We start from the raw sequence: 24,612 nt of genomic DNA, 5'->3' as shown, positions 1-24,612 counted from the left end.
GAAGAAAAGGACGAGCTGGTTTCATAATAAGACTCCTTACATGTCGGTGCTGGAGGAGAGCGGGAGCTGTGGGAAATCAGATTTTTAATTAAAGCTCAGGATAATGAGGAGTCTGCAGCCGCTCTGTTCAGACATCAGTATTTAATTTACATTATTCATAACATTTTGTTTCTCTTTAAGAATCTTCTCGTGAATATCTCTAAGTGGGACCAAAAAAAAAAAAAAAAAAAAAGTGCAAATAATACCAAACATTTTCCTTGTTACACGTAACACTGCGCACACTACACTATTGTGCACGACCAACATTAGAAACAGAAACAACAAAGTGACTCTTTCTGCTCTTTCCCACCTCGGTGCTCTTCGTGCGTACGCGTCACTTCCTGTGCGCGGCGGGAGAAGAGAACGCTGCTGTTTGTTTTTCTTACAGGAAATGTTTTTGTGAGATTGTATCACACTGCCGAGGAAGTGATGGCCGACACACACCACAGTGTTATAGGAGGACAAAAATCTTATGTTACAGCAAGCAGGTGAATGTCTCCATTAGCACAAAAAAAAAAATCACGTCAACAGCCTTCTCATGTCTCCGTTTGTACATCCGCGTCTTCAAGCTAGCATACCAGAGTTTGTAATAAAATCCAAATAAAGCTTTTTATTGTTTTATGCAGCTTGTGTTCGCTCCTCTTCAGTGTGTCTTCACTGTGTCTCCGACTCTTTAAGAACTGGACGTATCCTTCTGTTTTTTGGGGAAGTGAAGCTAATGCTAACGTGCCTCTTTCAAACTGCAGTCTTTCAAATGGCCAGCAGGGGGTCAACGTCACAGTTAAGGCCCCGTTTCCACCGAGCGGTCCGGTCTGGATCAGGACGGTTTGGTTCAGTCTGATCCTGTTTGTGTTTCCAACACGTGCTCTCTGTGGTCAGCGGCGTGTTAGCCGGATGCAGTTAGCCGCGTTAGCTACGTGATAGCATGACATCATAGCAGCGCGACAACAGAGTACAGCGCTAATAAATTCAACAGTAAACAAAGACCGACATCCAGCAGTTCATCGCCTCTGTCACTGACATGTGACTCTTTATTACTAAACTCCGCCCAGCTGTGTTTCAGAGGAGGCTGTGGGCGGGGTTTGTTCTTTTAACGCCACCGTCGTACGGGACCAATCAGCGGACTGCAGCGTTCAGCTCCACCTTTTAAGGTCGGATCGATATTCTTGGCACCCCAACAGAAGGGTCCCAATAAGTAGGACGGTACGGCTCGGTAATATGGGAATCTTTCCCGCCTTTAAATCGATGGAAACGCCACGAAATACACGCCGTACTGAGACGAACCGATCTGAAACCGCTCGGTGGAAACGGGGCTTTAAAAAACGATTTCTGATCGTATAGAGAGGATGATAAAACAGTCGTACCTCTCAGGTCATTTCTTCCCTTGATAACCTTTAGGATTCATTGTAGGTAGATGCGGTTACTGGTGAGACATTCGAGAACGCACACGGAGAAGGTCGTCGGTGTCAGACGGGAGGACGGAGGCTGACAGGCAGGACAAGGATGCACAAATAGACACAATTAGAAATGCTCTCTCTGTAAATGCCTCGTAACACTTGTGGTCTTAAGTGCTGTGTTTAGGTGTTTTCCACTTGTGTGACTTTTAAATGGCAAAAAAAAAAAGTACAGCGGCGTCTCTGTCAGCTTTCACAGTCGTTAACGGCCACAGTGAAAGTTGTTCTGCTTCAAATATACGAGTAAAAAAAACAAGGCTCAGAGAGGAGATAGTTTGTTGAAACGCACAGAAATAATACCAACAAGGGCACAGAGGATGAAACACTTCCACCAGTGGTCCACAGGTGGCACTATAGTTAACTGGTAGCCCTTTAAACACAGACAGTTAACCCTCGGCTGATTTAAACACTCTCCAATACACACGTTTCACCAGTTTCTTTTTTGTTGTTTTTTTTTTTTTTATGAGCCAATGGTTTATTTACAATGAAGGTGACACGGTTGGCTACAAAATAAACAAAAAAAAAAGGTCAGGGTTGGCCGTTGCGAAAGGCCATCCCTGCTTCTGATTGGCTGCTTAGTACTGCGTTGTGTTTCTATCTGCGTCTATACGTGTGCGTATGTTTGTATACAGTATGTGCATGCGGGCGACTTGAGTTTACGTAACTCTGTGCAGCTGTTTGAGAGTATCTGAATGTGAAGCGCACTTTAACATGATGATAGTACCAGACTGTGTGTGTGTGTGTGTGTGTGTCAGGGGTTTGAGGTGACGGAGGGCGTTACTTCACAGTCAGGTATGTTTTTTTAAGGAGGGGAGGGAGCAGGAGAGTCTGTGGGCAGTGTGTAGTCTTAGTGCAGGCCAGAGCCAGTATGTGTTATTTGTGTGTGTGTTATTTGTGTGTGTGTGTGTGTGTGTGTGTGTGTGTGTGTGTGTGTGTGTGTGTGTGTGTGTGTGTGTGTGTGTGTGGAGCGGAGGTTTGGTGTTATTTGATGATCTGAGGACAGTCGCTCCACGCTTTGGCCTTCCGCTTGGCGAGGGCTAGCCAGGCAGGCTCTGTGGACACCTGTGGGGAGTCGGTGGATGGGAAGCGCTTTGACACCTCCTTGACAGCAGGGGGCGACGGCGTGGAGTCTGCAATCTCAACTGAAACAACAAAACCGGGCAAGAATTACTCTGAAATCAATGAAAATGTTAAGATCAAGTCAAATGTAAATGCATTCTCTCTCTCCATCTGGTGAAAATAAAACATTTCTGCTCGGCGCCCCCTACAGGCCTGGAGGACTCAGTGTGTATGGATAAAGATGCAGCATTGTTCTGGTGCCTTTATTTTCTGATTTTGAGTGTTTTTAATTTGTTATATTAATATGCATTCCACAACGTTTGTCTCTTCGTTGGCGGCGGACCCATTATTTGGACTCTGATTCTTACGGCGAGTTTTAATTCATGCTTGTCCAAGTTTTTATATATTTTAAACTAAAAAAAATATGATACAGATTTCTGAATAAATAAAAAAGTCTGTTTTATATTGTACAATTTGTCCTTTACAGATTAAGCTGACTTTTTTTTTTTTTTTGCAAGGAAGTTAAAGAATCGATTTATTGCTGCAGCTAAATTATTCATAAAAAGAAATTTTTCCCCTTTTTTACATCATCAGATCATTTTTAAAGATGTTCTTCTTTATTAAGCGTTAGGTACAGTTTTGTTTTGTTCAACAGTCTTAAATATTCAATTTACTCTGAAGTAAAAGGCAGAAAACAGATTTTTCAATCCTGCAAAAAAAAAAAAATATATATTTTTTTTTTACCAGCTTCATGAGATCTATGTTTGATTAATTCTGAATAAAGAAAATAAGTTAATGACAAAGTTTAGAGATATTTCTTTCAACTGGATATTGTTGTAAGAATATCTCATATAGATAAGTCTGACCATTTACTATATATAATATCAGATCCCTTTTTATAACTGTGGTATTTTGCTGCGTAGAATAAATAGAGATGATGTCTCATGTTTCATTTGAGATGATAATCGTCAGCTTGGAGGCTTTTTATTACCGGTGACAGAGCTCGGTAAAGTGCTGGATTTCTTCAGTTGTTCTCGGCGTTCGAATCGTCCCTGCAGGCTGTCGGGTCTCTTCGGCTCCTCCGGTGTTTGAGGCTTGGAGGACGGACTGGTGCTGCCGCTGCCTCGGCTCTCTGTGGGGCTCAGCACGGCGACCTGCAGAGGAGATGCGATGGATGAGAGGAAGAACGGTGGGAGGATTTGTGAATGAACGGGGATGTGGGACACGTACGCTGTCTCGAGTTTGTCTCTCAGCCATCTTGGACTCTCGCATGCAGCGACGCTCGTCTCGGTTCTGCTGCTGCTCCCGGAAACCTTTCTGCTTCTGCAGAGCGAGCGTGATCCACAGAGGCCCCGCCTCCTTCTCCTGGACCCTCGAACTGTCCAAAGAGTGTCTGCTCTGCAGGGACGGCTTCTCTGCAGGGCGGGACACAAACAAACGGGAATGTTAGAAGGATCAGGTGGAGCATCATCAAGCTGCTTCGACTTCACAGCTTAAGAAAAACAAAACGCGAGGCGGCTGGAAGAAGAAACTCTGGATGAAGTCGGAGTGAATAATGTGTCTGTGTTACATCATCACTAAGTGTGAACTTTTTGTTTTTGGACTTTTTTATCTTATTTAACAGTTTACCTTTTCAATTACCAAAAAAAAAAGTTCCAAATCTCATGAATTGTTTTTAAAAATTCCTTCTCGATGAATTTAAAATACTCTGAATTCTTGAGCTAAGTGTTAGCTAAAATCTCGGACTGACCCTTCCTGATGAGCTCCGTCTTCCTGTCCGTCTTCTCTCTCCAGGGGATGTTGATGGAGGGGAAGAAGGATCTCTTCTCCTTCGGCTCCTCCTCTCCTTGGACGGGGCTGATCCGGGTGATCGTCGAAGCCTCCTCGCTCCTCGTTTGCTCCTGGTCGGACGTCTCTGCGGCGGCGCCCGTCCTCTGGATCAGGACGTCGCTGGGAGGCCCGGGGGACGCTTTGGGTAGCGGCGACGGGGGCGGCGTGGGGACTGGTTTTGGTGACGTGGTGGGTCTGCGGTAGATCGGAGGTTTGGAAACCACTTTCTCAGCATCAGTGTGCGCGGCGACGCTGGTCGACTTACCCATTTTACCCCGAGGGAAGGCAGGCGAGGCAGAGGCGTGCGAGAACTTGCCAACGATGCCTTCGCTGGAGGGCGACGACGGACTGGACTTCTCAGAGAAGACAGAGGACGTGTCAGAGTCCGGCTCGATGGGGGTGAGAGGTGAAGGGACGCCATCGAAGCTGTCCCCGGCGCTGTAGCGTTTCTTCCGTTTCTCCGTGGACTGCTCGCTGTGGAAGCGCAGCGAGTAGTTCGTCCTCCGCAGCTTGATGCCAAAGGGGGAAGAATTGTCCTCCCCGTCCTGTCCTCCATCCTCTCCGTCTCCCGTCTCTGTCTCGCTCTTCGCCCGGTTCTTCAGCTCCGACGCCTCAGCTTTGGCTCCCGGACTCGGAACCAGGAAGGAGGGCAGGTCTTTGGCGAACATGCACTCCTCCGAGCCTCTCTCGACGATGCGGACGGTTTTACTGGTCCTGCTTTGAGGACGGCTGGCTGTGGGAGGAGGAGTTTCAGGAGGAGCAGCGACTTCATCGGCTACTTCTTCTGCACCAAAGACCTCCGAGTTCCTGTTGGAATCTCCAAACTTCTTCCTCGCAGGTGTGATGGAGAACTTGGCGCTGGCGGACATGGTCTTTCTGAGGTTGGTGTGGGAGAAGGCGGGCTGTTCTTCAGCTCCCGGCTGTTTGCTCGGCTCATGCTCGTCATATTTTCCCTCCTCGACTCCTTTGAATATTTTAGATCGGATGCTTGCCCACTCTGCGAGGACCGCGGAGCCGGACTGATCCGGAGAGAGCGAGGACTCGTTGAGGGATTTAGTTTTGCCAGACTTGCGGTCCGGTGATGTCTTGCCCTTGGTGGGCGGGGCTCCCTGTGCCTTCCTGTCCTCTCCCAGACCGAGTAGAGACTTGCAGGCCGTGTCTTTGATCTGGTCCAGATTGACCGCCGTCCCACAGAGCTGAGCGCCCGTGACAAGGATGGCGGTGTGGGGGACGTACGGAGATGTTGGCAGGTTTGGAGAGTCTGCTCCTTCAGAGGAAGAGGAGGCCTTGGTACTTTCTCTTTGCTCGGCTGCAGCGCCGCCCTGTTGGCTGGAAGCTGGCGTTACAGGCGTCAGGTTCACCTTCTGGAACAGAATCTGTTTATCTCCAGAGGAAACTTTGAAAGAGAAGGGTCGCTGTCTCTCCTCCATCTCCCTCCATCGAAGCTCCTCCGCCTTCCTCTTCCTTTCCAGTGGATCCGAGCAGCCATCAGCGTCCTCCATCGACAGCCTCCTCTGCTCCTCTTCCTCCTCCCTCCTCGTCCTCTCCTCGGCCATTTGTTTCTTCTTCTCTTCCATCTCCTGCAGCCTCAGCTTCTCCGCTTCCTCTTTTTTCTTTCTCTCCTCCTCTGCCTCGCTTTGTCTCCTCCTCTTCTCCAGCTGCCTCCTCACTTCTTCCTCCTCCTCTCTCCTCCTCTCCTCCTCTTCACGCTGCCTGCGCTCCTGTTCCTCTCTCATCCTCCTTTCCTCCTCCTCTCGCTGCCTCCTTTCTTCTTCCTCTCTCCTCCTCCTGTCCTCCTCCTCTCGCTGCCTCCTTTCTTCTTCCTCTATCCTCCTCCTGTCCTCCTCCTCTCGCTGCCTCCTTTCTTCTTCCTCTCTCCTCCTCCTGTCCTCCTCCTCTCTCAGCCTTTGTTCCTCCTCCTCCTCCCGTTGTTTACGACACCTCTCCTCCTCCAGCTCCTGCAGCCTTAGCTCCTCGGCAACCCTCTTCCTCTTCTCCTCCTCCTCCCGTATGAGCCTCTGCTCCTCCAGCTCCCTCCTCCTCCTCGTCTCCTGTCTCTCCTCCTCATGGAGTCTCTGTTTCTTGAAGCCATCCAGGGACTCCACAGAAGCTCTGCGCCGCTCCGCTGAGGAGACGCCTGCTGCCTCGAGCTCCTCCTGCAGCACACCCGGAATAGAAACCTCCTGGAGGTCCTGCAGATGTTAAAAATATAATCAGTGTTTATATTTTTTGCAAAGGTGGTAAATATCTCTTTAATCCCATCCCTAGAGAGTAGTATGGCTGTATAAAAAAAAAAACGTGTTAAAAGACTTTTTGGTACACATAAAGATCGTTCTTGATCTACAGTATGTAACTTTCCACTTTGTCCTTAAAACTAAGAACAGGATTCTGTGTTGAACCTTGGAGACCATCCAAACAACATATTCAGCATTGTAGGTTTCCTTACAAATTAGAAAGATGCTTTCCTGAGACACAGTGATGATGGATACGCTTCAGGTACAGATAACTGAGGGAAAGAGGCCATTTAAAACCGGGCTGCTGCACGTATGTGTTCAACATGTGCAAAGAGATCATGTAACAAACAACTGTCTTGAATGCTATAAACATCATCCTACTGGTCTCTATTGAGACTGATCATAAAACACACTTTTTCACCTATTTTTCCATAAAAATAATAGGGGTGGGACTTTAACGCGTTAATTACGATTAATTAATTACAAGAAAATAACGCGCTAATTTTTTTTTAACGCATTTAATCACAGTTTGCCTCATAAACAGCGCGGAACTGTTTGTCATTGCTACGCGCTAGCTTATCGCTAGCTTCGCGTTAGCTTTTCGCTAGCCTCGTGCTAGCTTTAGCTAGCTTTTTGCTAGCTTCGTGCTAGCTTCATGCTAGCTTTTTGCTAGCCTCGTGCTAGCTTTTCGCTAGCTTCTCTAAGTAGGAACAAGAAGCGTTTGCAGCCTAAACTCGACTAAATGACTGTCTTCAGGACCAAAATTAGTAATTAAACGTCTGATAAACTTATAAACTCACTCTCTAAATTGATCGCTCTGGACTGTAGACCACTATTAGTGGTAGAAGATAAGGGGTTAGATAATGTGCTACAGATAGCAACGTGTGATCCAACTTTCCAGCTGCTGTGCAGAAAAACTATTTCAAACAAGATCCAACAGCTTTATGAAACTTTAGATTTAGAAGCTTTTTAGGGCAAATATTGTGATGAACTTAAAATGTGATTAATTTCGGTTAATTAATTAGAAAGGCCCGAGTTAATTAGTAAAAAAAATGTTAATCAAGTCCCACCCCTAAAAATGATTAATTATTTCAAAGGGTGACCAGTGAGATATTTGAGGATTTTCATGTCTGGGAAACAGACAGGTGAAGCAACAACATAATAGCATGGCTTCATTGGGTACCTGGGTAAACCTCCGGTGTTTGCTGGACACTCTCTGGTTTTTAGGTTTGACAGCCAGTTTGTGTTTGGCAGCAGTGTTGTCTAAGCGAGGAACAAATTGTGGAACGGCGTCCAGGTTGATGGACTCGATGGTTCCAGTAGGGGGGAGAACTCGCTTGGACCTGGGAGACTTCACCGGGGTGCAATGAGGTTCAGCATGTTGAGCCCCCTGGACCTGCTTCAGACACAACAACAGAGAAATGAATCAGAAGACAAAAATACACCCAACCTCACTCTGTTTACCTTCAAAGAGCCCTCAACACTCTTACTTTGTCGGATGGACCGTTTCATTCTCAATTTGGAGAATATTTGACATAAATTAAATACAGTGCGAACAGAAAAAGGAAGGATGGTAAACAACGCTCTTGTTCAAACTCGGGATTTTTAAAGGTCTCTCTTTTTCTGGTTTTAGCTCTTTAGTGTTTTTTACAGGTGTCTTACGCGACCTCTCCTACCTTCTCCTGTTAGCAGTAGCATTAGCCACATGTGACGCTCGTTCCCTAGCCCCCCCCCCCGTTGAAAATGGGTTTGTGACATCACAAACCAATGATATCCCTAATCCAAGCTCATTGGCGCGTTGTAGCGAGCACAAGCTTCTCTCCGACTGTAGCATTCCTGATATGATAAAACGAGCGGGACATATCCGAGAACAAAACTGAACGACTGACCAATTACGAGAGAACAGATCGGCCAACCAATCAGATCAGACTTGACACACGTGGGGGATTCTGAGCATTAGAAAAACAGGCAGATGTTAGAGAGGCTGCATGAAGCGGCAGTATGAAAACAGACACTTTATTCAAACATTAGGGATTGTTAACGTACTTTAGCGGACACATAAATTAGTATATGAACCCCAAAAAGTTCATAATATGGGACCTTTAATACCCAGAATGCATCTCACTCTATGACAGGAAGGTGACTCATCATCAGACACTCTTTAGATATCAACACAGCTTAGAGGCAGACTCAACCAGAATGTTTATCACCTACATCTAATTAAAAAGTGGATGTGATGAGCGTTTAAATAAAAGGAAAAACTTTTTATTCATGTTTCTTGAGTTGAGAATTCCTCCACATTAAGATGAGAGGAAACAGGTGGAATTATCTGTCCACAGAAAATATAGCCATGTGATCTCTCATCACCTGCAGGACACTTCATGTTGGACACAAAGGATAAGGATAATCTTTATTGATCCCCCAAATTTGGGTGTCACAACAAGCTCCAAAAAAAACAGTAAAACGGAATATAAACGGCATCAAATAGCAAAAAGAAAAAAAAAGAACAGCTGTGAGACAGTTTACATTAATTAAATAAAGACTTAAAGCAGCAGAGCTTCAGTAAAGCTCCTCTCAGTCTTACTTCACACTAAAAAATGATTGTTGTCAGTTGTCACTGACAGACCGGTCTTTGGTCTCCACTGAGGGAAAAACCCTCAGAGATATTAATCATCTTCTTTTACTCTTTTATGGGTGAAAGATATTAAGAAAAAGTGACATTGCAACATGTCTCATTCGATCTACGAGAAAAACAGCGATACAAAAATGTGCTCGATGTTGTTCCAAATAAATGCTGGAAGTTTATAGGCTGAATCGTCGGCAACTAACATTTGAATCTTACATCTGAGTCCCCACACTGATGAAGAAAAACATGTGATGCGTGCTCATCTCTCCATAATGTGACACTGATATCTTTTAGTTTGGGCTGTTTAATTACTGTAATTACTCTGATGGTGGCTGATCATTTTCATATGAAGCTTGTCAAGGTAAGAACCTTTAAAATATACACGAGCTGAAGGAGAAAGCAGCACTAATCATTGTATTTATCACGGTTAAATCAGACCTTTGCCATTTGTTTATTGCATTATTGCATTGATAAAACTTTGCACTTATCATGCAGCCCTTTGACCTTCATATTTATTTATTCAAAGGTACTTCCTGACACTTGCAAACAGAGAGAAAAGTTCACGTTTTTTTGTTTTACCTTGGTCTCTGTGTCTGCCGGCTCAGACTCCACCTGAGCCAAAACCTTCAGAGGACTGCGGGGAACCTCTTCCTCATCTGAACTTCCCTCGTCTCCTTCGCTTTTCCTCAGAGACGGAGGCCTCTGGCCAAACTTTATGCCTTGTGCGATCTGCCTCTGTGGGATCAACAGTGAAAAGTTGCACTTTGCATTTGCAGGGCAAAAATGTTTAAGAGAGAGAAAGTGCACTCCACCACGAGTCCCACCTGCAGATTCCGGACTTTATCTGAGACGTTTTCCTGCGACATGCTGTGATCCGGACCGCCGGCCTCGGTCACCGGCTCCTCTGGGATGAAGATGCTGTCGTGAGAGAGAGCTCGAGACCCGATGGGATTCAACTCCCTGCAGGAGAGGAAGAAGAAGAGAGAGAAGGAGCGTCTTCAGTGCTGCAGCGTGTCATTACTGTCACTCCTTCATTTATCATGAGATAGCTGCAGCCTGATCTGTAAATCCACACAGAGAAATGAATGACTTCTCAACACGGCAGCAGCTCGAGCCCGCCGGTTAAAGGAGCGCCGAGTCTTTTACAAGCTGTGATTAAAGCAGATCGTCAACGTTCAGTCGACAGATTGCATAACCACAGCTTTTATGAGCATTTATAAAAGTTGCTCTTAACACTTTCCTGTCCTGGGAATGAAAGACAGAGATGTGCTGATCCTCCATACATGCCCTCGATTATTGATAAGACCTGTTTTTTTTACAGTTTTTATCAGCGGTGAGTCAAAAGAGAAAAAGGAGAAAGCTCAGTTTCATAATGTGTAAGTCAAACAAAGCACATAAAAAATGAAACTGTGTGCACTTCTTCACCTCAGACTTGGATTGGGCTCCTCCTCGTCAGATGTGACTCCATTGCACACTTCCCCGGTAGAAAAGCTCGCCTTCAGCTCCGCTCCATCAAATCCCCCCTTCGCCTCCCTCTTCTTCTTCTTCTTCCCAAAGAGCCGTCTGAAGGGCTGGAATTTGCCCTGTCGCCTTCTCTCTGTCGGCCAAAAAGAAAACAGATGAGACAACCAGTGGGACGTGCAATCACGCCATCGATCCTCATGTTCCTCCGCCGGGCTCGGCTCACGAGCAGGACGGTGTTTATGGGCGTGTTTGTGTGTGTGTGGATGATGAAATGCCAGTGGCTGAATTAAAAGGAAATAAATCAAAAAAGCAGATGGAGTGAAAAGAAAACCTCGGCTCCTTTTGTTTACTCTTACTGACAGGAAGTTGGGAGGATACACAACAACAGGCATGAACAAAAAAAACAAGCAAAGACACAGCAGCTTCAGAAAAAGTGAAAAGAAATGAATTATCAGCTCGAACAGGAAAAACCCTGATTGGTCCCCGAAGGAAGGAGCGCACTAATAAACAACATCCTGCACATCCATCAGGCTGCAGCAGTTTAAGGGAAATGCTTTTTTTTTTTTTTTCTCTCTCTAACTTGATCTCTATTTTTAGATGTTTTTGTGTGAATGATCAGTAGATCCCAGTTGGTATCATAGACTGTAAGACTGATTCATCCTGCAGGCTGCAAAGTAATCCCAGGATGAGTCCATTTAAGATGATTGTGTCTGAGAACAGAAAAGAGACGAAACTATTTCAAACATTATGAGATTTTTTTTTTTTTTTTTTTTTTTTACAGAATTAGCCGTTACATAACCAGACTCCATTTAAAGCTCAGTTGAATTAGCTGAAGCAGCATCGCCCCTCTGAGTAACTCCACCACGTGTTAAACACAGCAGATACAAACATGTTCAGAGTTTCATCCAAGACGGATGTTGGTGCTCTAAGTCAGCGGAGTCCAAAGTGCGGCCCGGGGGCCATTTCAGGGGTCAGGGGCCCCTGACTTTATTCGAAGAATTAGAAGATTTTGTCCCGAGGCCTCAGATGGCATATTTTGTTGCTTTTATTTTTCATGTTAGCGATGGGCTGAAAGATATTTAATAATAGAAAATGTTCCGTAAAATGTTTTTTATTTTTTATTTTAAATGGCTTTTGTTATTTTCCACATTTTTTATGAACTATGAAAATGAACCTTTGCATAATTTTGGTTATTCAAAGGTTATTAAATATTGTTTAATAACCTGAGCTAAAGACAAAAAGCTTTTACAAAAAACATTTATAACAACATTACAGACTTGATTCTGAGAAAAACAAATTAAAAAACAGAAAAAAATCAAAGTCCTTCTATTAAAGGGTTTGTTTTGCAAACTTTTGGATTCTGATCGACATTTTTTCCAGAAAATAAGAACAAAATAGTTTCCCACTGAAATTATTTATTGTGTATTTATGTTATTTTTGAAGAGGTCAAAGTACAAAAAGTTCTCACAACATTATTTAAAAAATATTTTTTTAAAAACCTGCGAGAAAAAAAAAGTTTGGACACCCCTGCTTTAAGTTAATGTCTTTATCGGGACAAACGGTCCACTTTTTATTCCATGCAGGAAGTAAGTTTAGCATAATTAGCCACGTTGGAGCAGTTTGTGAGGAGGACGAAGGTTCACCTGAGCTCCACCTCTGTCATTTGTTTCCGTGTGGACGTTTGACCTCTAAGACAGAGTCGATAAGATAGCAGAGTCGTTTTATGTCCTGAAGACGTCGACACACTGATTCTTCCTCTTTAACCAAGAAGTCATGAAGAAATGAAAAACCAGCAGAATCTCCCTTTAAGCGTCTGATGTTGGACTCAGACCTTATTCTGACGCGTTACTAAAGCAAAGAACTTTTAATGATGTCTTAATGACAGATAATCACAGTGCAGAGTCTCTAAAGCATCAGCATGGGGGACAATCCTGTTATCTGAGGCGAATACGTTTGAAACGCACTGAAGAAGAGCGAGAGGAAACTGCAGTGTGTGTCGCTAAGTCAACGAGGAAATGAAACGATGAACCGGTTACTAACTTTAAACTTTAAGTGTCTTCATGACAGTAAAAGTTCAACTGAAGTTTCACCTGGAGATTTGTGGATTGTTTATTTAACTTTAAAATGTAATACAGAAGAGAACCGCTTTGTGTGTGTGTGTGTGTGTGTGTGTGTGTGTGTGGTGGAGGTTTGACCTAAGGTTACACAGCTACAAAGCCACTCTACACCGACGAGCAGGCGGCCGTTCTCAGGCTCTGTGGATCCTTTTCAGAGCTATAAGTAGCATCTGGTGTGGGATTTCACTCCGCACGCAAAGCATCATGGGAAATTACACAGCACAACTAATTTCTCGTCTCTGAAGTGAGCATCGTTGTTCCTGTGCTGGAGAGTCTGTATGCATTTATATGATGAATCCGATCCAGAAACATGTCTGTTATAACACGCTAAGCACACGCTAAGCACACGCTAAGCACACGCTAAGCACACGCACAGCTCCATGAGAGGAGCGAGTTTAAATGAGCTCGCTGCCTTTAGACTTCTGACAAAGAGAGGCAGCAGCTCGGTCTGAAGGGACTCGGGATCGGGCACCCAAGGGTCACTAAGTCTGAAAACTGGTCCGGTAGCTGCCCTCGAGCAAGGCACTGCACCCAGACTGTTCTTTCATGTGCAGCCCGCTCACTCTGACATCTCTCCGTTAGTGCACGTGTGGATGTTTCAGCCTGTGTGTGTGACGGGGTTACACGTCTGCACATTCCCTGCATGAAGCAGGAAGATAAACATCAGTTTACTTCTGTATACGACGGTTTCTAACCTCACACAAGAAAAGTCGTTTACTTCACCGTGCAAAAAATTTAAAAAAATAACTTTTAATGTAATGTGGCTTAATTGTTTAAAAAAAAAAAAAAAAAAAAAAAAAGTGGCTCCAAAAAAACAAAACACGTATTAAAAATATAAACTGAGTGACCTTTACATGTTTAAACAGACGTTCTGTCTCCTCCCATCGAACTCTATCAGGAGATTCATCTTCATGTCTGAAGTTACTGAACTTTTAATGCTGCTTTGTTTTGTTCTTTTTACTCTGCTCTTTATATCCGTTTGTCTTTGTTCATATTTAGGATTCAAATGTCTAATTTAAAACAGAGATGTCATAAAAATAAAAAACGTGTTGTAGTTTTATGTTGGGCTGCAGCTAAAGATTCTTTATAATCTATAATCTAATAATCATTTTCATGATGAACTGATAAAACAGTTTGACTGTAAAATGTCAAAAAGTCGGGAAAAAAACTCATCCCAGAGTTCCACTGGCCAAAGTCACATCTTTGGATTTCTTGTTTGTTTTTGTTTAAACCAAAAAAATCTAATATTTTTCATCTACAAATAAACAAGAATCAGATTTTCCTCGACTTGAGGTCACGGGGCAGAAAATCCACAAACAGCAGGATGTGTAAGATGAGACACAGAGTCTTCTGTCTTTACTGCTGCTTGACTTTTATTTTATTGTTCACTTTTATATGATTTTTTTTTTGTGTTGTATGAAATGAATTTTAATGAGTTTAAAAAGGTCTGAATAGAAAAGCTGCTCCACACGTCCACTGAGAATAAATGTGTTTAAAAAGCATTTTGATTTAAATGTGTCTGACACAATCAAATCAATATAAAAATCATTTTCTTCAAAATCAATAATTTATCTTTGCAGCTCTAATCTGAGATTATCTTCATCCCTCAATGCTTCTAAAACTTCACCTGCTAAATCAAAGACTCCTCACATGCTCATTTCAATCTAATTATTTAAACTCATGTTTTTATTTCTGACTTAAGTGAGTTACATTAAAATGGAACTTGTATTTTTTTTCTTTCATTATTTGTTTTTATTTTATTTTATTTTTCTCTTCTGGTTGTTGTTGATTTATTTTCTATATTTCTTGGGGAGGTTTTTCCGTGCTTGCTATTCATATTTAATGTTTTCTTTTTTGGTGCAAACAAACAAACAAACAAACACGTTTCTGTCTGATAATGTTTCCTGCATGCAGCATCACTTGTATTTATTTAATATTAATTAAGAGCTTTTTTTTTTTTGTACCTCACAAAGCTGGTTGAACTCTGTGAGCAGCCACTGATGTTTCTGCGTGACACTGATGTTCTGTTTCCCTGCAGCCTCCGTCTTTCTGCGCTCTGATATAAAGCCCATAATGCATTGCTACGGGCCTGTACGCACACTCAGGCGTGAAATCAGAATGGACCATTTGTCCCGCAGCGTATCGAGGACTGAGCGGCAGCACCAGGCCGCCACTCGGGGGTTAAATCTGACTTCCTGTGTGCTCTTAGTGCAGCTTGGCTGTTTGGACACAGAGCGTGCTCGTGATTCATTCTAGAAATCTGATCAGAGGAAATATTTCATTTCATGTGATGAAGGCAGATTAAGGAGAAGCATGTGAGCAGGAGGACGTTCAGGATGTCTCTCAGAGTGCAGAGTAACATTCAGGTTACTTTAGAGTCCACTGATGGATGTGATAATGGACAGTTTGTCAGTTTGGTGAGGGCGCTTGTTCCTGTTTGAAGATCGAAACCACTTTCATGTCTGTCTGTTCAATACTGTATGACGCCAGCAGCTGCTAGCATGCTAGCAAAGGTGAGCTAGCAGGCTACTGAACACTGGAGAAATCAACTCGCCTGCTTTTCTGCACAGCAGTTTGTTTGTTTGTTTGTTTGTTTGCCACTGAGAGCAGCAGGAACACATTTTAAGCATGCACTCATCGCTGCTGCTTGTCATCTCTGCAGCCTCAGCGTTCAACCATCAACTCCTCTGACTCCGGCTGCCGGGAGCCGAGTGGTAAGAGTTCATAAAAAAAAAATAATCATAAATTGGACCCGTCTGTCCAGGTGGAGCTAACGCATCAGAGGACACTGATGTGTTCAACGTTCCCGTTCTTAAAGCTCGGTTTGGGTCTCCACCACCTCTGCAGGAAAAGTCTCTGGCTTTAGTTCTGACTGTGACGGCTGTTTGCATGCTGGGAGAAGTGTGCAGACGATTTATCGTACTTTTATTCTGAAAAATCTGAGAAAAAAAAAAAACATGAGAAGGAAAGCAGAAGGATCAGAATCAGCACTACAGCAAAAGGTGGACACAGCAAACCAAGTCTATAGCAACCCATCACGCCGAGCACTTCTTAAGAGACGGTCACAATTTAATTTCATCCTCATTATGTGCACACTTCTATAACGCACTGTCTCTTTAAGAGGTGAACCTCTTGTTTTCGCTCTTTACCTGGGCCTTTGGAGTCGGTTACCTCCGAAAGCATGTCACGCTTACTTTGCATGGCGTCCGTTGCCATGGTTACTGCACACCTTTGCTGTGATGAGAGAGGGAGGACGTGAGTGCGGCTCTGCTTGTGTTGGTTTCTACTGCAGTGGAGCAAGTGTGTGTGTGTGTGTGTGTGGTGTGTGTGGGGGGGGGGGGGGGGGGGGGGCACACACAACAGAATGAAAAGGACTCAGACTCTTTCTTTTGTTATTTTGCTCTTCATCACCTCCAGCATCATCATCATCATCATCAGCGAGCTGGGCTCTGAGAGCTCCTGCAGAACAGCTCGTGGTTGATTGGCTCGATAAAGACGCCGCTGTTCAAAAAGCAAGACGAGCCCTGTGAGGCGTCTCTGTTCGAGCTTTCAGCGAGGAAACGAGGCGAATGAAAGGTCACACACACAACATGAACCAGAAACCAACAACAAACTGCAAACTATCTCCGTGACCCCGAGATACGAAGGTCTGCAGCACGTCAGCAGAGCCGGAGAGGTTTTCTAAAGTTCTGCAGAAACGTGAAAAAAGCAAAAGGAAGCCGGGACGGACAGTTTTTAAAAGCCAGAGTGAGAGAGACAGTTCTGAGAGGCGGAGATGAGCCCGCTATCTCCTGCAGGATCAGCATGCTGTGGGCTTCCTTCCTGAGTACGACAGACTCTCAGAAATGCCTCCCCCCCCCCCCCCCCCCCCCCCCCCCGACAAAACCAAAAAAGCCTCTTTGTCCTGTGTGGCTGCAGTCAGCGCCGAACAAGGAGCAAACAAGCATGTTTGTTGTGTGAGAACAGAGAGAGCGTGTCTGCTGCTGTACACAGAGAGAGACAGTGATTCTCTTCTGTTTGTTTGTTTGCATGTGTTGGCTGCAGCTCCACATGATGAGCGAGTGTCTGTTTCAGTGCGTTTGCTGCGGAGGACAGACGTCGGAGCAGCCTGAGATGGGATGAGAGAAGCACGAGGAGCGGCCATGTGCCCGACACAAGCAGAGACACATCTTTTGACAGGGATGAATCAGGAGGGGGGAAGCTGCACCTGCAGCAGCGTCTGACGGTGGCCCCCGCAGCGTGGCGTCAGCAGGCGGCTAACGGGCCGTATATGTGCAGCACATGTAGCTCGCTGACAAAGCAGACAGACGGCCGGTGGAGCTGTGTTTCAGGGTTTACCTATTTCAGCTGCACAGCTCGAGACGGCTGCACACCACTGCAGTAAAACCTGCGGGAACATCGATCTGCTCTTTTGCACAGAGCTTGTTTTACTCAGACGAGAGTCGTCGCTGCCTCCTCTGTGGCTTTGGGAGAAAACGGTGGGAAAAATACAGAAAGAACAGCAGGTTTTTTTTTTTTCTTTCTTTTCTTTTTAAGGGCTGTTAGAATCAGAGAGACCAACGTGAGCATGACACGGAGGGAGACATGAGGATGGGATGGACGAATGACATCTTTTAAAGGATGTGACGGAAAACAGACAGGAAGTTTTCCCTGATGCACGAACAGAAAAAAAAATAATAATCAGCTGGTTTCACACAACAAGCCGTCATCTCTACAAACTGTAGTTGTGTAACTAACACGGTGCGTTTCGAGGTCACGTGCACAAGGACAAAGACCCTCCTGTGCAAAACAACAAATACTGGAAGGAAACATCACAGGTGTGTGTGTGTGTGTGTGTGTGTGTGTGTGTCACGCTGCTGCTGCGAAAACTCCAAGTCAAGAAAGTGTTGCTATTGTTGAGTAGGAGTCGCTGTGTTTACTTTCTAATTATAGGTGTGGTGTTTTTATAAGTGCAGCGTCCGGTCCATCAGCTCTCTGCTGCGATTCATCCCAACAAGCGAGATGCTCAATAAAATATGGAAACGTCTTCACAGAGCTCCTGAGACGTCACTGACGGGGGCGCAGGTGGCCTAGTGGGTTGAAACCACCAAGAACTCGAGCACGGCACGCATGCACAAGTTTCACTTTTTCTCCAGTCTTGTTTTAGAGTCTATTTCTATTATGATATATAAGTTTAAGTCTAATGCTAATGCTAATGCTAACTGCACAGGTTTAACCTGTAATTATATTTACTCTTAGTCACATAGGGGCTGGGAAGATCTATCTATCTATTTTATTTAACTTTTGTGCTTATTGCACATTTTGATTTTATTAGTGAAAACATTATTTATCTTTTTTTTTTTTTTTTTGCACGTTTTTATCCGTACCTTATTTTGAACGTGATTTTGATAATTACATATTTTGTAACCTTGAACCTGGTGATGAACCCCATGATGATCACAGGCTGTCGTTCTCTCTCTCTCTCTCTCTGATTTCTCTCTCTCTCTGATTTCTCTCTCTGATTTCTCTCTCTCTCTCTCTGATTTCTCTCTCTCTCTCTGATTTCTCTCTCTCTCTCTCTCTGATTTCTCTCTCTCTCTGATTTCTCTCTCTGATTTCTCTCTCTCTCTCTCTGATTTCTCTCTCTCTCTGATTTCCTGTCTCTTAAATAAAAATGTAGTTTCCATGTGAGACCAAAGTGCTCACTGTGTTTATTCAGCATTATGACGTAATAACTGGCTGGATCATTAAATGTTAAATACAGTGACGATGAGCCGACGTTTCTATTTTAAGAACATCAAACACTGTTTTCATTTTAATACCCGTCAGCTCGTCCTGCCACACGCTCAGACCACAGAGGTCCAACGTGTGCTGGTTCTGGTTCTGATAACTCAGAGGACCTGAACCTGAGCTGCTCCTCTGACGCTCCTTTAGCTTCCACATCTCCTCTCACTATTCAAGTTAGCGACGCAGCAGGTGAATCAGGCTGACCACATGTTCACACACGCTGTGCACTCCGCCTGCTGATCTCTGCAGGAAGCTTTCTTTGGCTTCAGTTTGGTCCAGCAGGTTCACCAGAGACAGATATCACTGCACCAACTGGTTAGCTTTAGCAATGCTAGCAGGATCTGAATCTACTGCCAAGTACATTTACACACACGAGCCGAAGAGTTCGTCTTGGTGTGTATAGTATTTCAATAAAATAAAACATGAGAAGCAATGACTTCACCCTTCACTGTTTATTGCTGAGCTACAAAGCAGCTTATAATAGCTAATAGCTACGTTAGCATGCTCAGCCACACTGGAAACAAAAGCCGAGCTGCTGCTTGTCAAGAAGCGATCGCGGGCAGGAATCTGCTCGAGTCTCCTGGACTGTCGGGGCGAACAAACATCAAACCACAGCACGGGTTGATGCTGTGGTACAGTGGTTAGTGCGTGCATCCCCGTGCACGGAGGCTATAGTCCTCTACGCGGGTGGCCGGGGTTTGAATCCGGCCTGTCGCTGCATGTCAACCCCCCACTGTCTCTCTCTCTCTCACTGATTTCCATCTCTGTCCACTCTCCGATCCCTCCAATGAAGGGACAAAAAAAAAAAGTGCAAAGTTTGCAATGACAGTAGGAGACCTCCCTAAAGAGGCCCCATCGGACAGCATGACAGCAGATTCATCATTTCTGTGAAAACCAAAGTTTATCACCGAAGGAAAATTAAGAATTGGAAAAATGAGCTGCACGTCATCCCCGATTCTCTACATCCAACATTTCCTGCCCTGGCATCCATATTTTAAGTAACAGCTTTGGAAATATACCTCTTTGCACTTCCTGATTCTTGACCAGACCAGACCAGACCAGATCAGACTGATGGACCTGGCAGAGATCTGAACGTCCCGCTGGTTGATGACATTTCTTTTTGTTTGAACCAGCTCCACTGACCAACATTTCCCTCCCTGGAGCCATGCAGCTAGTTTAGCAAATAATGTGGTTAGCTGCACAAAAACAAACAGTAGCATCTATGAGGAGGTTAGTGCCACCCCGGCGGGCCCGGCTGCACTGAATCATGTACTGTTGTCTCTCCGCTCAGATGTGATGCTGTAAGATGTTCTTGGCATTTGTCTCTGCTCTGCACGTCCACAGGCTGCACGAGGAGAAACAATGGATGTGAGAGTGACACGCTACATGTATCACATGACTGTGGTTACATTTTCCACATTAGCCAACGGTTAGCTGACAGTGTACAAACAAACAACAAGGAGGAGGAGGACTTCTGCTGCCGCTCGAGCGTCGCGTACACAAACACTGAGATGTGATTTTCACAGCTGACAAAAAAAAAACCCCACATGACACCGAAGTCAAATAATAATTTTCACACTTCATTAAATCTTCCTGAACAACACGGAGCTGCTGCACACAAAGAGGCAGCAAACACACGGTGAGAAGATAAGACACATTTAACGTCAGGCTGCATAAAAAAAAGTGTGTTGAAATAGTGTGTGTGAGAATGTTCTCTTACCGCTGTGCAGTCGCTTTGTGAGCCGGGGGATCTGTGAGGACGGAGCCGTTCCACCTGCCTGCTGTCACTGAGGATCTAGGGCATTACCTGGAGTCAGGTGTCAGACGCAGAGAGGGCTACGGTGTGTGTGTGTGTGTGTGTGTGTGTGTGCATGCATGCATGCACATACAAGAGAGCTGCGTCCCCTTGATGCTCTGCCGTTGATAAAAATTTGATTGCTACTCTGAGCTGCAGTGATGTCCCGGGGATAGAGACTCGTGTCAGCGTGTGTTCTCGGGTGTGGATGTGTGTTGGAGGGGAGCACATGCAGCATGAGGAGGAGGAGGAGGAGGAGGAGGTGTGTCAGCGAGGAGCTCAGAGCGAGGAGAGATGGGCGGTTCTCCTGTCTCTGTTCGTGCTGCTGTGCTGAGGAGGCACAAAGTGACACTTTGTCTCTCCGTCAAAGAGAACAGAGCGGCATTCAGCATTTCAACCGGCCGATGCACACAGAGACTTTCATTGTGTCTTGACAGTAAGAGAGCGTGCACATGTGTGATTATGACGCTCTGTAATCTGCTTCACATTATCATGGTCACAGATATCGATAATAAACTATTCTGTGTGGAAACACAGGTTCAAATCTGAGCACAGCGAAATGACCGAGGACGTTTTCTGTATCTGAATTTACTGCAATATGAAACAACAATCCAGCCAATGAGAGAGGAGTACAGGAGGATTATGAAGCTTCTTGTTTTGTATGTTTTATGATGCTGTTCATTGGTTTTAGTAAAGATAATTAGAAGCAGTAAAGCAGTTCTCCATTTTAAAAAAAAAATCAGTTTCTCTCGTGGTTTTTTGCAGAAAAACTGGAAGTCAGGAGGACTGCAAGCTGAGCTGCTGATAACGACATGATCCCAGTTTAGGAGAGCTGCAGTGTTCATGTGAATTATTGTTGGAGTTCTGCTTAAAAAAACAAAACCAATGAAGGTGATCACTGGACCTGAGACGCTCAAAAGAGGACTCAACATGAGAGGAGGGGCTGCAAGCTGAGCTGCCTCTAACATGAGCCCAGTTTGTTTCCAGTTAGCATTCTTCACTGGGTTTAGAAGGTGAGCCCAGTTTGTTTCCAGTTAACATTCTTCACTGGGTTTAGAAGGTGAGTCCAGTTTCTCCACAGAACATGGAGGCTGCTCGCTGAGCTGCTGCCAGGCTGTAACAACACTCACATGCTGCTTCACTGAAATCTACGTTTGGAGAATAATGAACATTTATCACAGGAACATTAGATTTTATTCTGAGGGGGTTTCAGTATCGGAGGCGAGTTAAAACCTGCAGGCCGACAGGATGTTGTTGAATTAATTTAACGAAAAAATGTGTCAGAAACCCGCGTGGAGCTCGTTACAGTCCGAACCATTTATTTACATTCAGTGGACGTAAAATCTAGATTCTAGATCTGATGTGGATTACATTAGAGCGCACACACACACACACACACACACACACACTCTCTCTCTGTCTCCTTCTCTGGCAGCTTCACACTGCAGCCTCTCAGGGATATGGTAATGATGGGGCTTTACCATCCTGGATGCTGCCTATAATACAGCAGCAGAGCACTTCAAAGACAGCCTGCTCTGTTTGTGACTGACTGTGAGCAGAAATAGACCCCCCCCCTCCTCCTCCTCCCTCCCTCCCCCCCCACCCCCCAGCAGCAGTGACATGCTCTCACACAGAGACCCACACCCACATGTGTTCACAGAGAAAGAGGGGGCAGAGAGTAAAAAGACCCCCAGCTGTCCTCACTGACTCTGGCCTTATTTACACACGAGCCCTCCTGCTCGCTTCCACTGAGTTTCAGGACGACTGTCCTTGAATTCCTCCTGATCTGCTCGTTCATAAATTCACCCCCACAGTGAGAGACTATTCCCGTCGGATGGGATTGGAGGGAGGGGGGAGGGGGGGGGGGGGGGGGATGACATAGAGAGAACATGGATCTTCAATATTAATCCTGGTTTTAGCAGCTAGTTTGCTTCAAACTCTAAAATATCAGATTTCTAAAAACAGTCTGGAAAAAAATGGGAGGTGGATCCAGGCTTTATGAAATCCCTTTAAATGTTGGAGGGTGCAGGTTTCTGGGGGCTCGAGGGAGAAAGGTTTGGAAGTGCTGATTGCATCAGAGCATCACAGTATGAACACAACAGCATGTTTCAGTAACGGGCCGGAGCTTCTGATTTAAGTCTGATTTTCAACCAGCTGAGTGTTTCCTGTTTCGCTTTTGTAAACAGGAAACACTGTGACTGCAAATCAATCCACATTTAAACAGTGAGTCAGGATGACTGATTAACATCACAGCCGTAGTTTGTGTCTGAGGTCAGGAGTTGAGAAATGACTCAGGAAAGATGGCGGCTGTCTGGGAATCCACAGATATCTGAAAACATGTTCATCAGTCATCGTTTGGGTGTCACAGCTTTGATTTATTTTCACTGTTTTTAATGTGTCTGTCCCTTTAAGGATCAGGAGTTGTTGACATGAGACAACACTTTCACTCTCACTAATGTGTTTTTTTTACTTTCTTCTTTAAAAGGCGGTAACAGGTGAATCATTTCTTATTGTTTCACTTTTCTTTTTTTTTACATTTTCGGAGCAAAACCCTCCAAACTGTCTGTAATCACTGGTGAGGTGGGACTGGTGATCACCAGCAGGTTTATTCAATATATTTAAAACTTGACCCGACTTATGAAGAGAATTGGTGATTTTATTTGTTCTTGTTTTGTCCACTCTTTCTGTTTCTGTGTCGAAGGAGCTTTATGTCGTGTTCGTGCTGCAGCTTTCTGCTCCGTCGTCCCTGTTTCCTTTAGCTGTGATGTTTGAGCAACATATGAAAACTTCCTGCAGGATTAATAAAGTCCTGAGCTGAACGACACATGCACAGTGAAGTTGCGAAGCGTCTCAGTGAAACAGCAGCGTGGTGGTCGCATGTCGAGCTGCTCAGCTCGGTACGTTTCGTAAAAACTCAACGCTGGACTTTAAGTGCGAACGCAACACAGGCGTGTGTGCACGTCGATAACCGAAGGGAAGGCCAAGACTCGACTCCTGCTGTTCGTGCCGTTCAACTTCCGGGTCAAAAACCGGCACGTGGACCGTGGAGCAGTTTGGTTCTGGTCTAGGTGTAAACATGGATCATGTGGGTGTGTTAGACTGACAGACTAACATGTTCACAAGTCCCCTCACTGCATGACGATGAGAGCTTCCTCTGTAAAACACACGTTTCATATGTTCTGTCTTTAACCATTTTCAGTTCACAGCTTCTGAACAGCAGCAGCATAAACCCACCAGTGCAACCAGTACCACCAGTAACAGTGTGTGTTCATCCCTGGCTGTGTGCCATCTGCTCCGCCTCCCCTCTCACACACTCTTCTGACCGAACACTTAATGCAGCATTGATTTAAAAAGCCTTTAAATGACATGTAGAAAATGAAATGTATTTGTCTCCCTCCCCACACACACACACACACACACACACACACACACACACACACACACACACACACACACAGGCCTGCAGCACATATACGGCCTGTGTGTGGTTTTCCAGCTGACAGAGAGAGAGAGAGAGCATCGTGACATCTGAGGCTGTTCTGTGTGTCGACTCGGACCTGTGTATTGAGAGGCTGCACGCACACGTACACACACACACACACACACACACACGCTACAGGAGCGGATCGATACGGGGCCGTTAATGGCAGATAAGCGGATGCTGCCGCGCTGGGATTACAGTCTATTAATTGCGGAGTAAAAGGCGGACGAGAACAAAGAATGTGGCCTTTTTGCTTTTCCTCCACATTGTGTCACATGTCACCGAAAACAGCGCTCTGCACGCGCCCGGCATCCTTCTGGATTCGATCAAATATTACCAATAATTGCCTTTTGGCCTGTTGACATCGGCGTTGTTCCATTTCAAGTCGGATCAAATTGCAATTCCAAGCCCATTAGGCTGCACACAGATAGAGACCAACATACATGGCACGAGCGCGCGCGCACACACGAGCATGGATGGAGAGAAAGATGTGAGCGGGTCAATGAGAAATGAAAAGGTGGTAATCAGAGACAAGGTCATCAGCGTGCTGAAAATGGAGACAAATGTGCAAAAACACAAACAATGAAGGAGAAAATGAGAAAAATGTCTCCACCTTTTTTTTCCTCCACGCGCTCCCTCCGTTGATCCGCGCGCTCAGGTAAGCACAGCTCCGACCCTTTTGTGCTGCTGATGCTGCTGCTGATGCTGCTGATGCGGGTGCCCGACAGACGGGGGAGTCGCACGCAC

General features: G+C 45.0%; 2 protein-coding genes across 8 annotated transcripts in view; one reads left to right on the top strand and one right to left on the bottom strand.

Moving 5' to 3' along the window:
• The window catches only part of aasdh (aminoadipate-semialdehyde dehydrogenase), an 11,038-nt gene extending 10,374 nt beyond the window's left edge, over nt 1-664 (top strand). For all 3 annotated transcript variants that reach the window (XM_079350779.1, XM_079350780.1, XM_079350778.1), the window contains one exon: nt 1-664. This exon is cut by the window's left edge and continues 399 nt beyond it. In XM_079350779.1, coding sequence (XP_079206905.1) covers nt 1-27 — 27 coding nt within the window. In that variant the 3' untranslated portion in view covers nt 28-664.
• cracd (capping protein inhibiting regulator of actin dynamics) lies at nt 412-24,612 on the bottom strand. Of its 5 annotated transcripts, none has more exons than XM_079350764.1 (10): nt 24,479-24,529; nt 17,162-17,286; nt 10,668-10,839; nt 10,067-10,202; nt 9,822-9,977; nt 7,800-8,015; nt 4,303-6,574; nt 3,783-3,967; nt 3,544-3,706; nt 412-2,635 (listed from the first exon to the last, which is right to left on the bottom strand). In XM_079350764.1, the coding sequence occupies exons 2-10, from the start codon at nt 17,220-17,222 to the stop codon at nt 2,475-2,477; spliced, it is 3,522 nt and encodes a 1,173-aa protein (XP_079206890.1). In that variant the 5' UTR covers nt 17,223-17,286; nt 24,479-24,529; the 3' UTR covers nt 412-2,474. The 5 variants fall into 5 exon arrangements, with proteins under 5 accessions (XP_079206890.1, XP_079206891.1, XP_079206893.1 ...); XM_079350765.1 differs by having other exon boundaries at nt 7,800-8,012; XM_079350767.1 differs by lacking the exon at nt 17,162-17,286 and adding an exon at nt 20,310-20,384 and having other exon boundaries at nt 24,479-24,496.

Source organism: Symphodus melops (genome assembly GCF_947650265.1).
Source record: "Symphodus melops genome assembly, chromosome: 8".
Classification (NCBI taxonomy): domain Eukaryota; kingdom Metazoa; phylum Chordata; class Actinopteri; order Labriformes; family Labridae; genus Symphodus; species Symphodus melops.
This window is presented reverse-complemented; position numbering and strand designations above follow the sequence as displayed.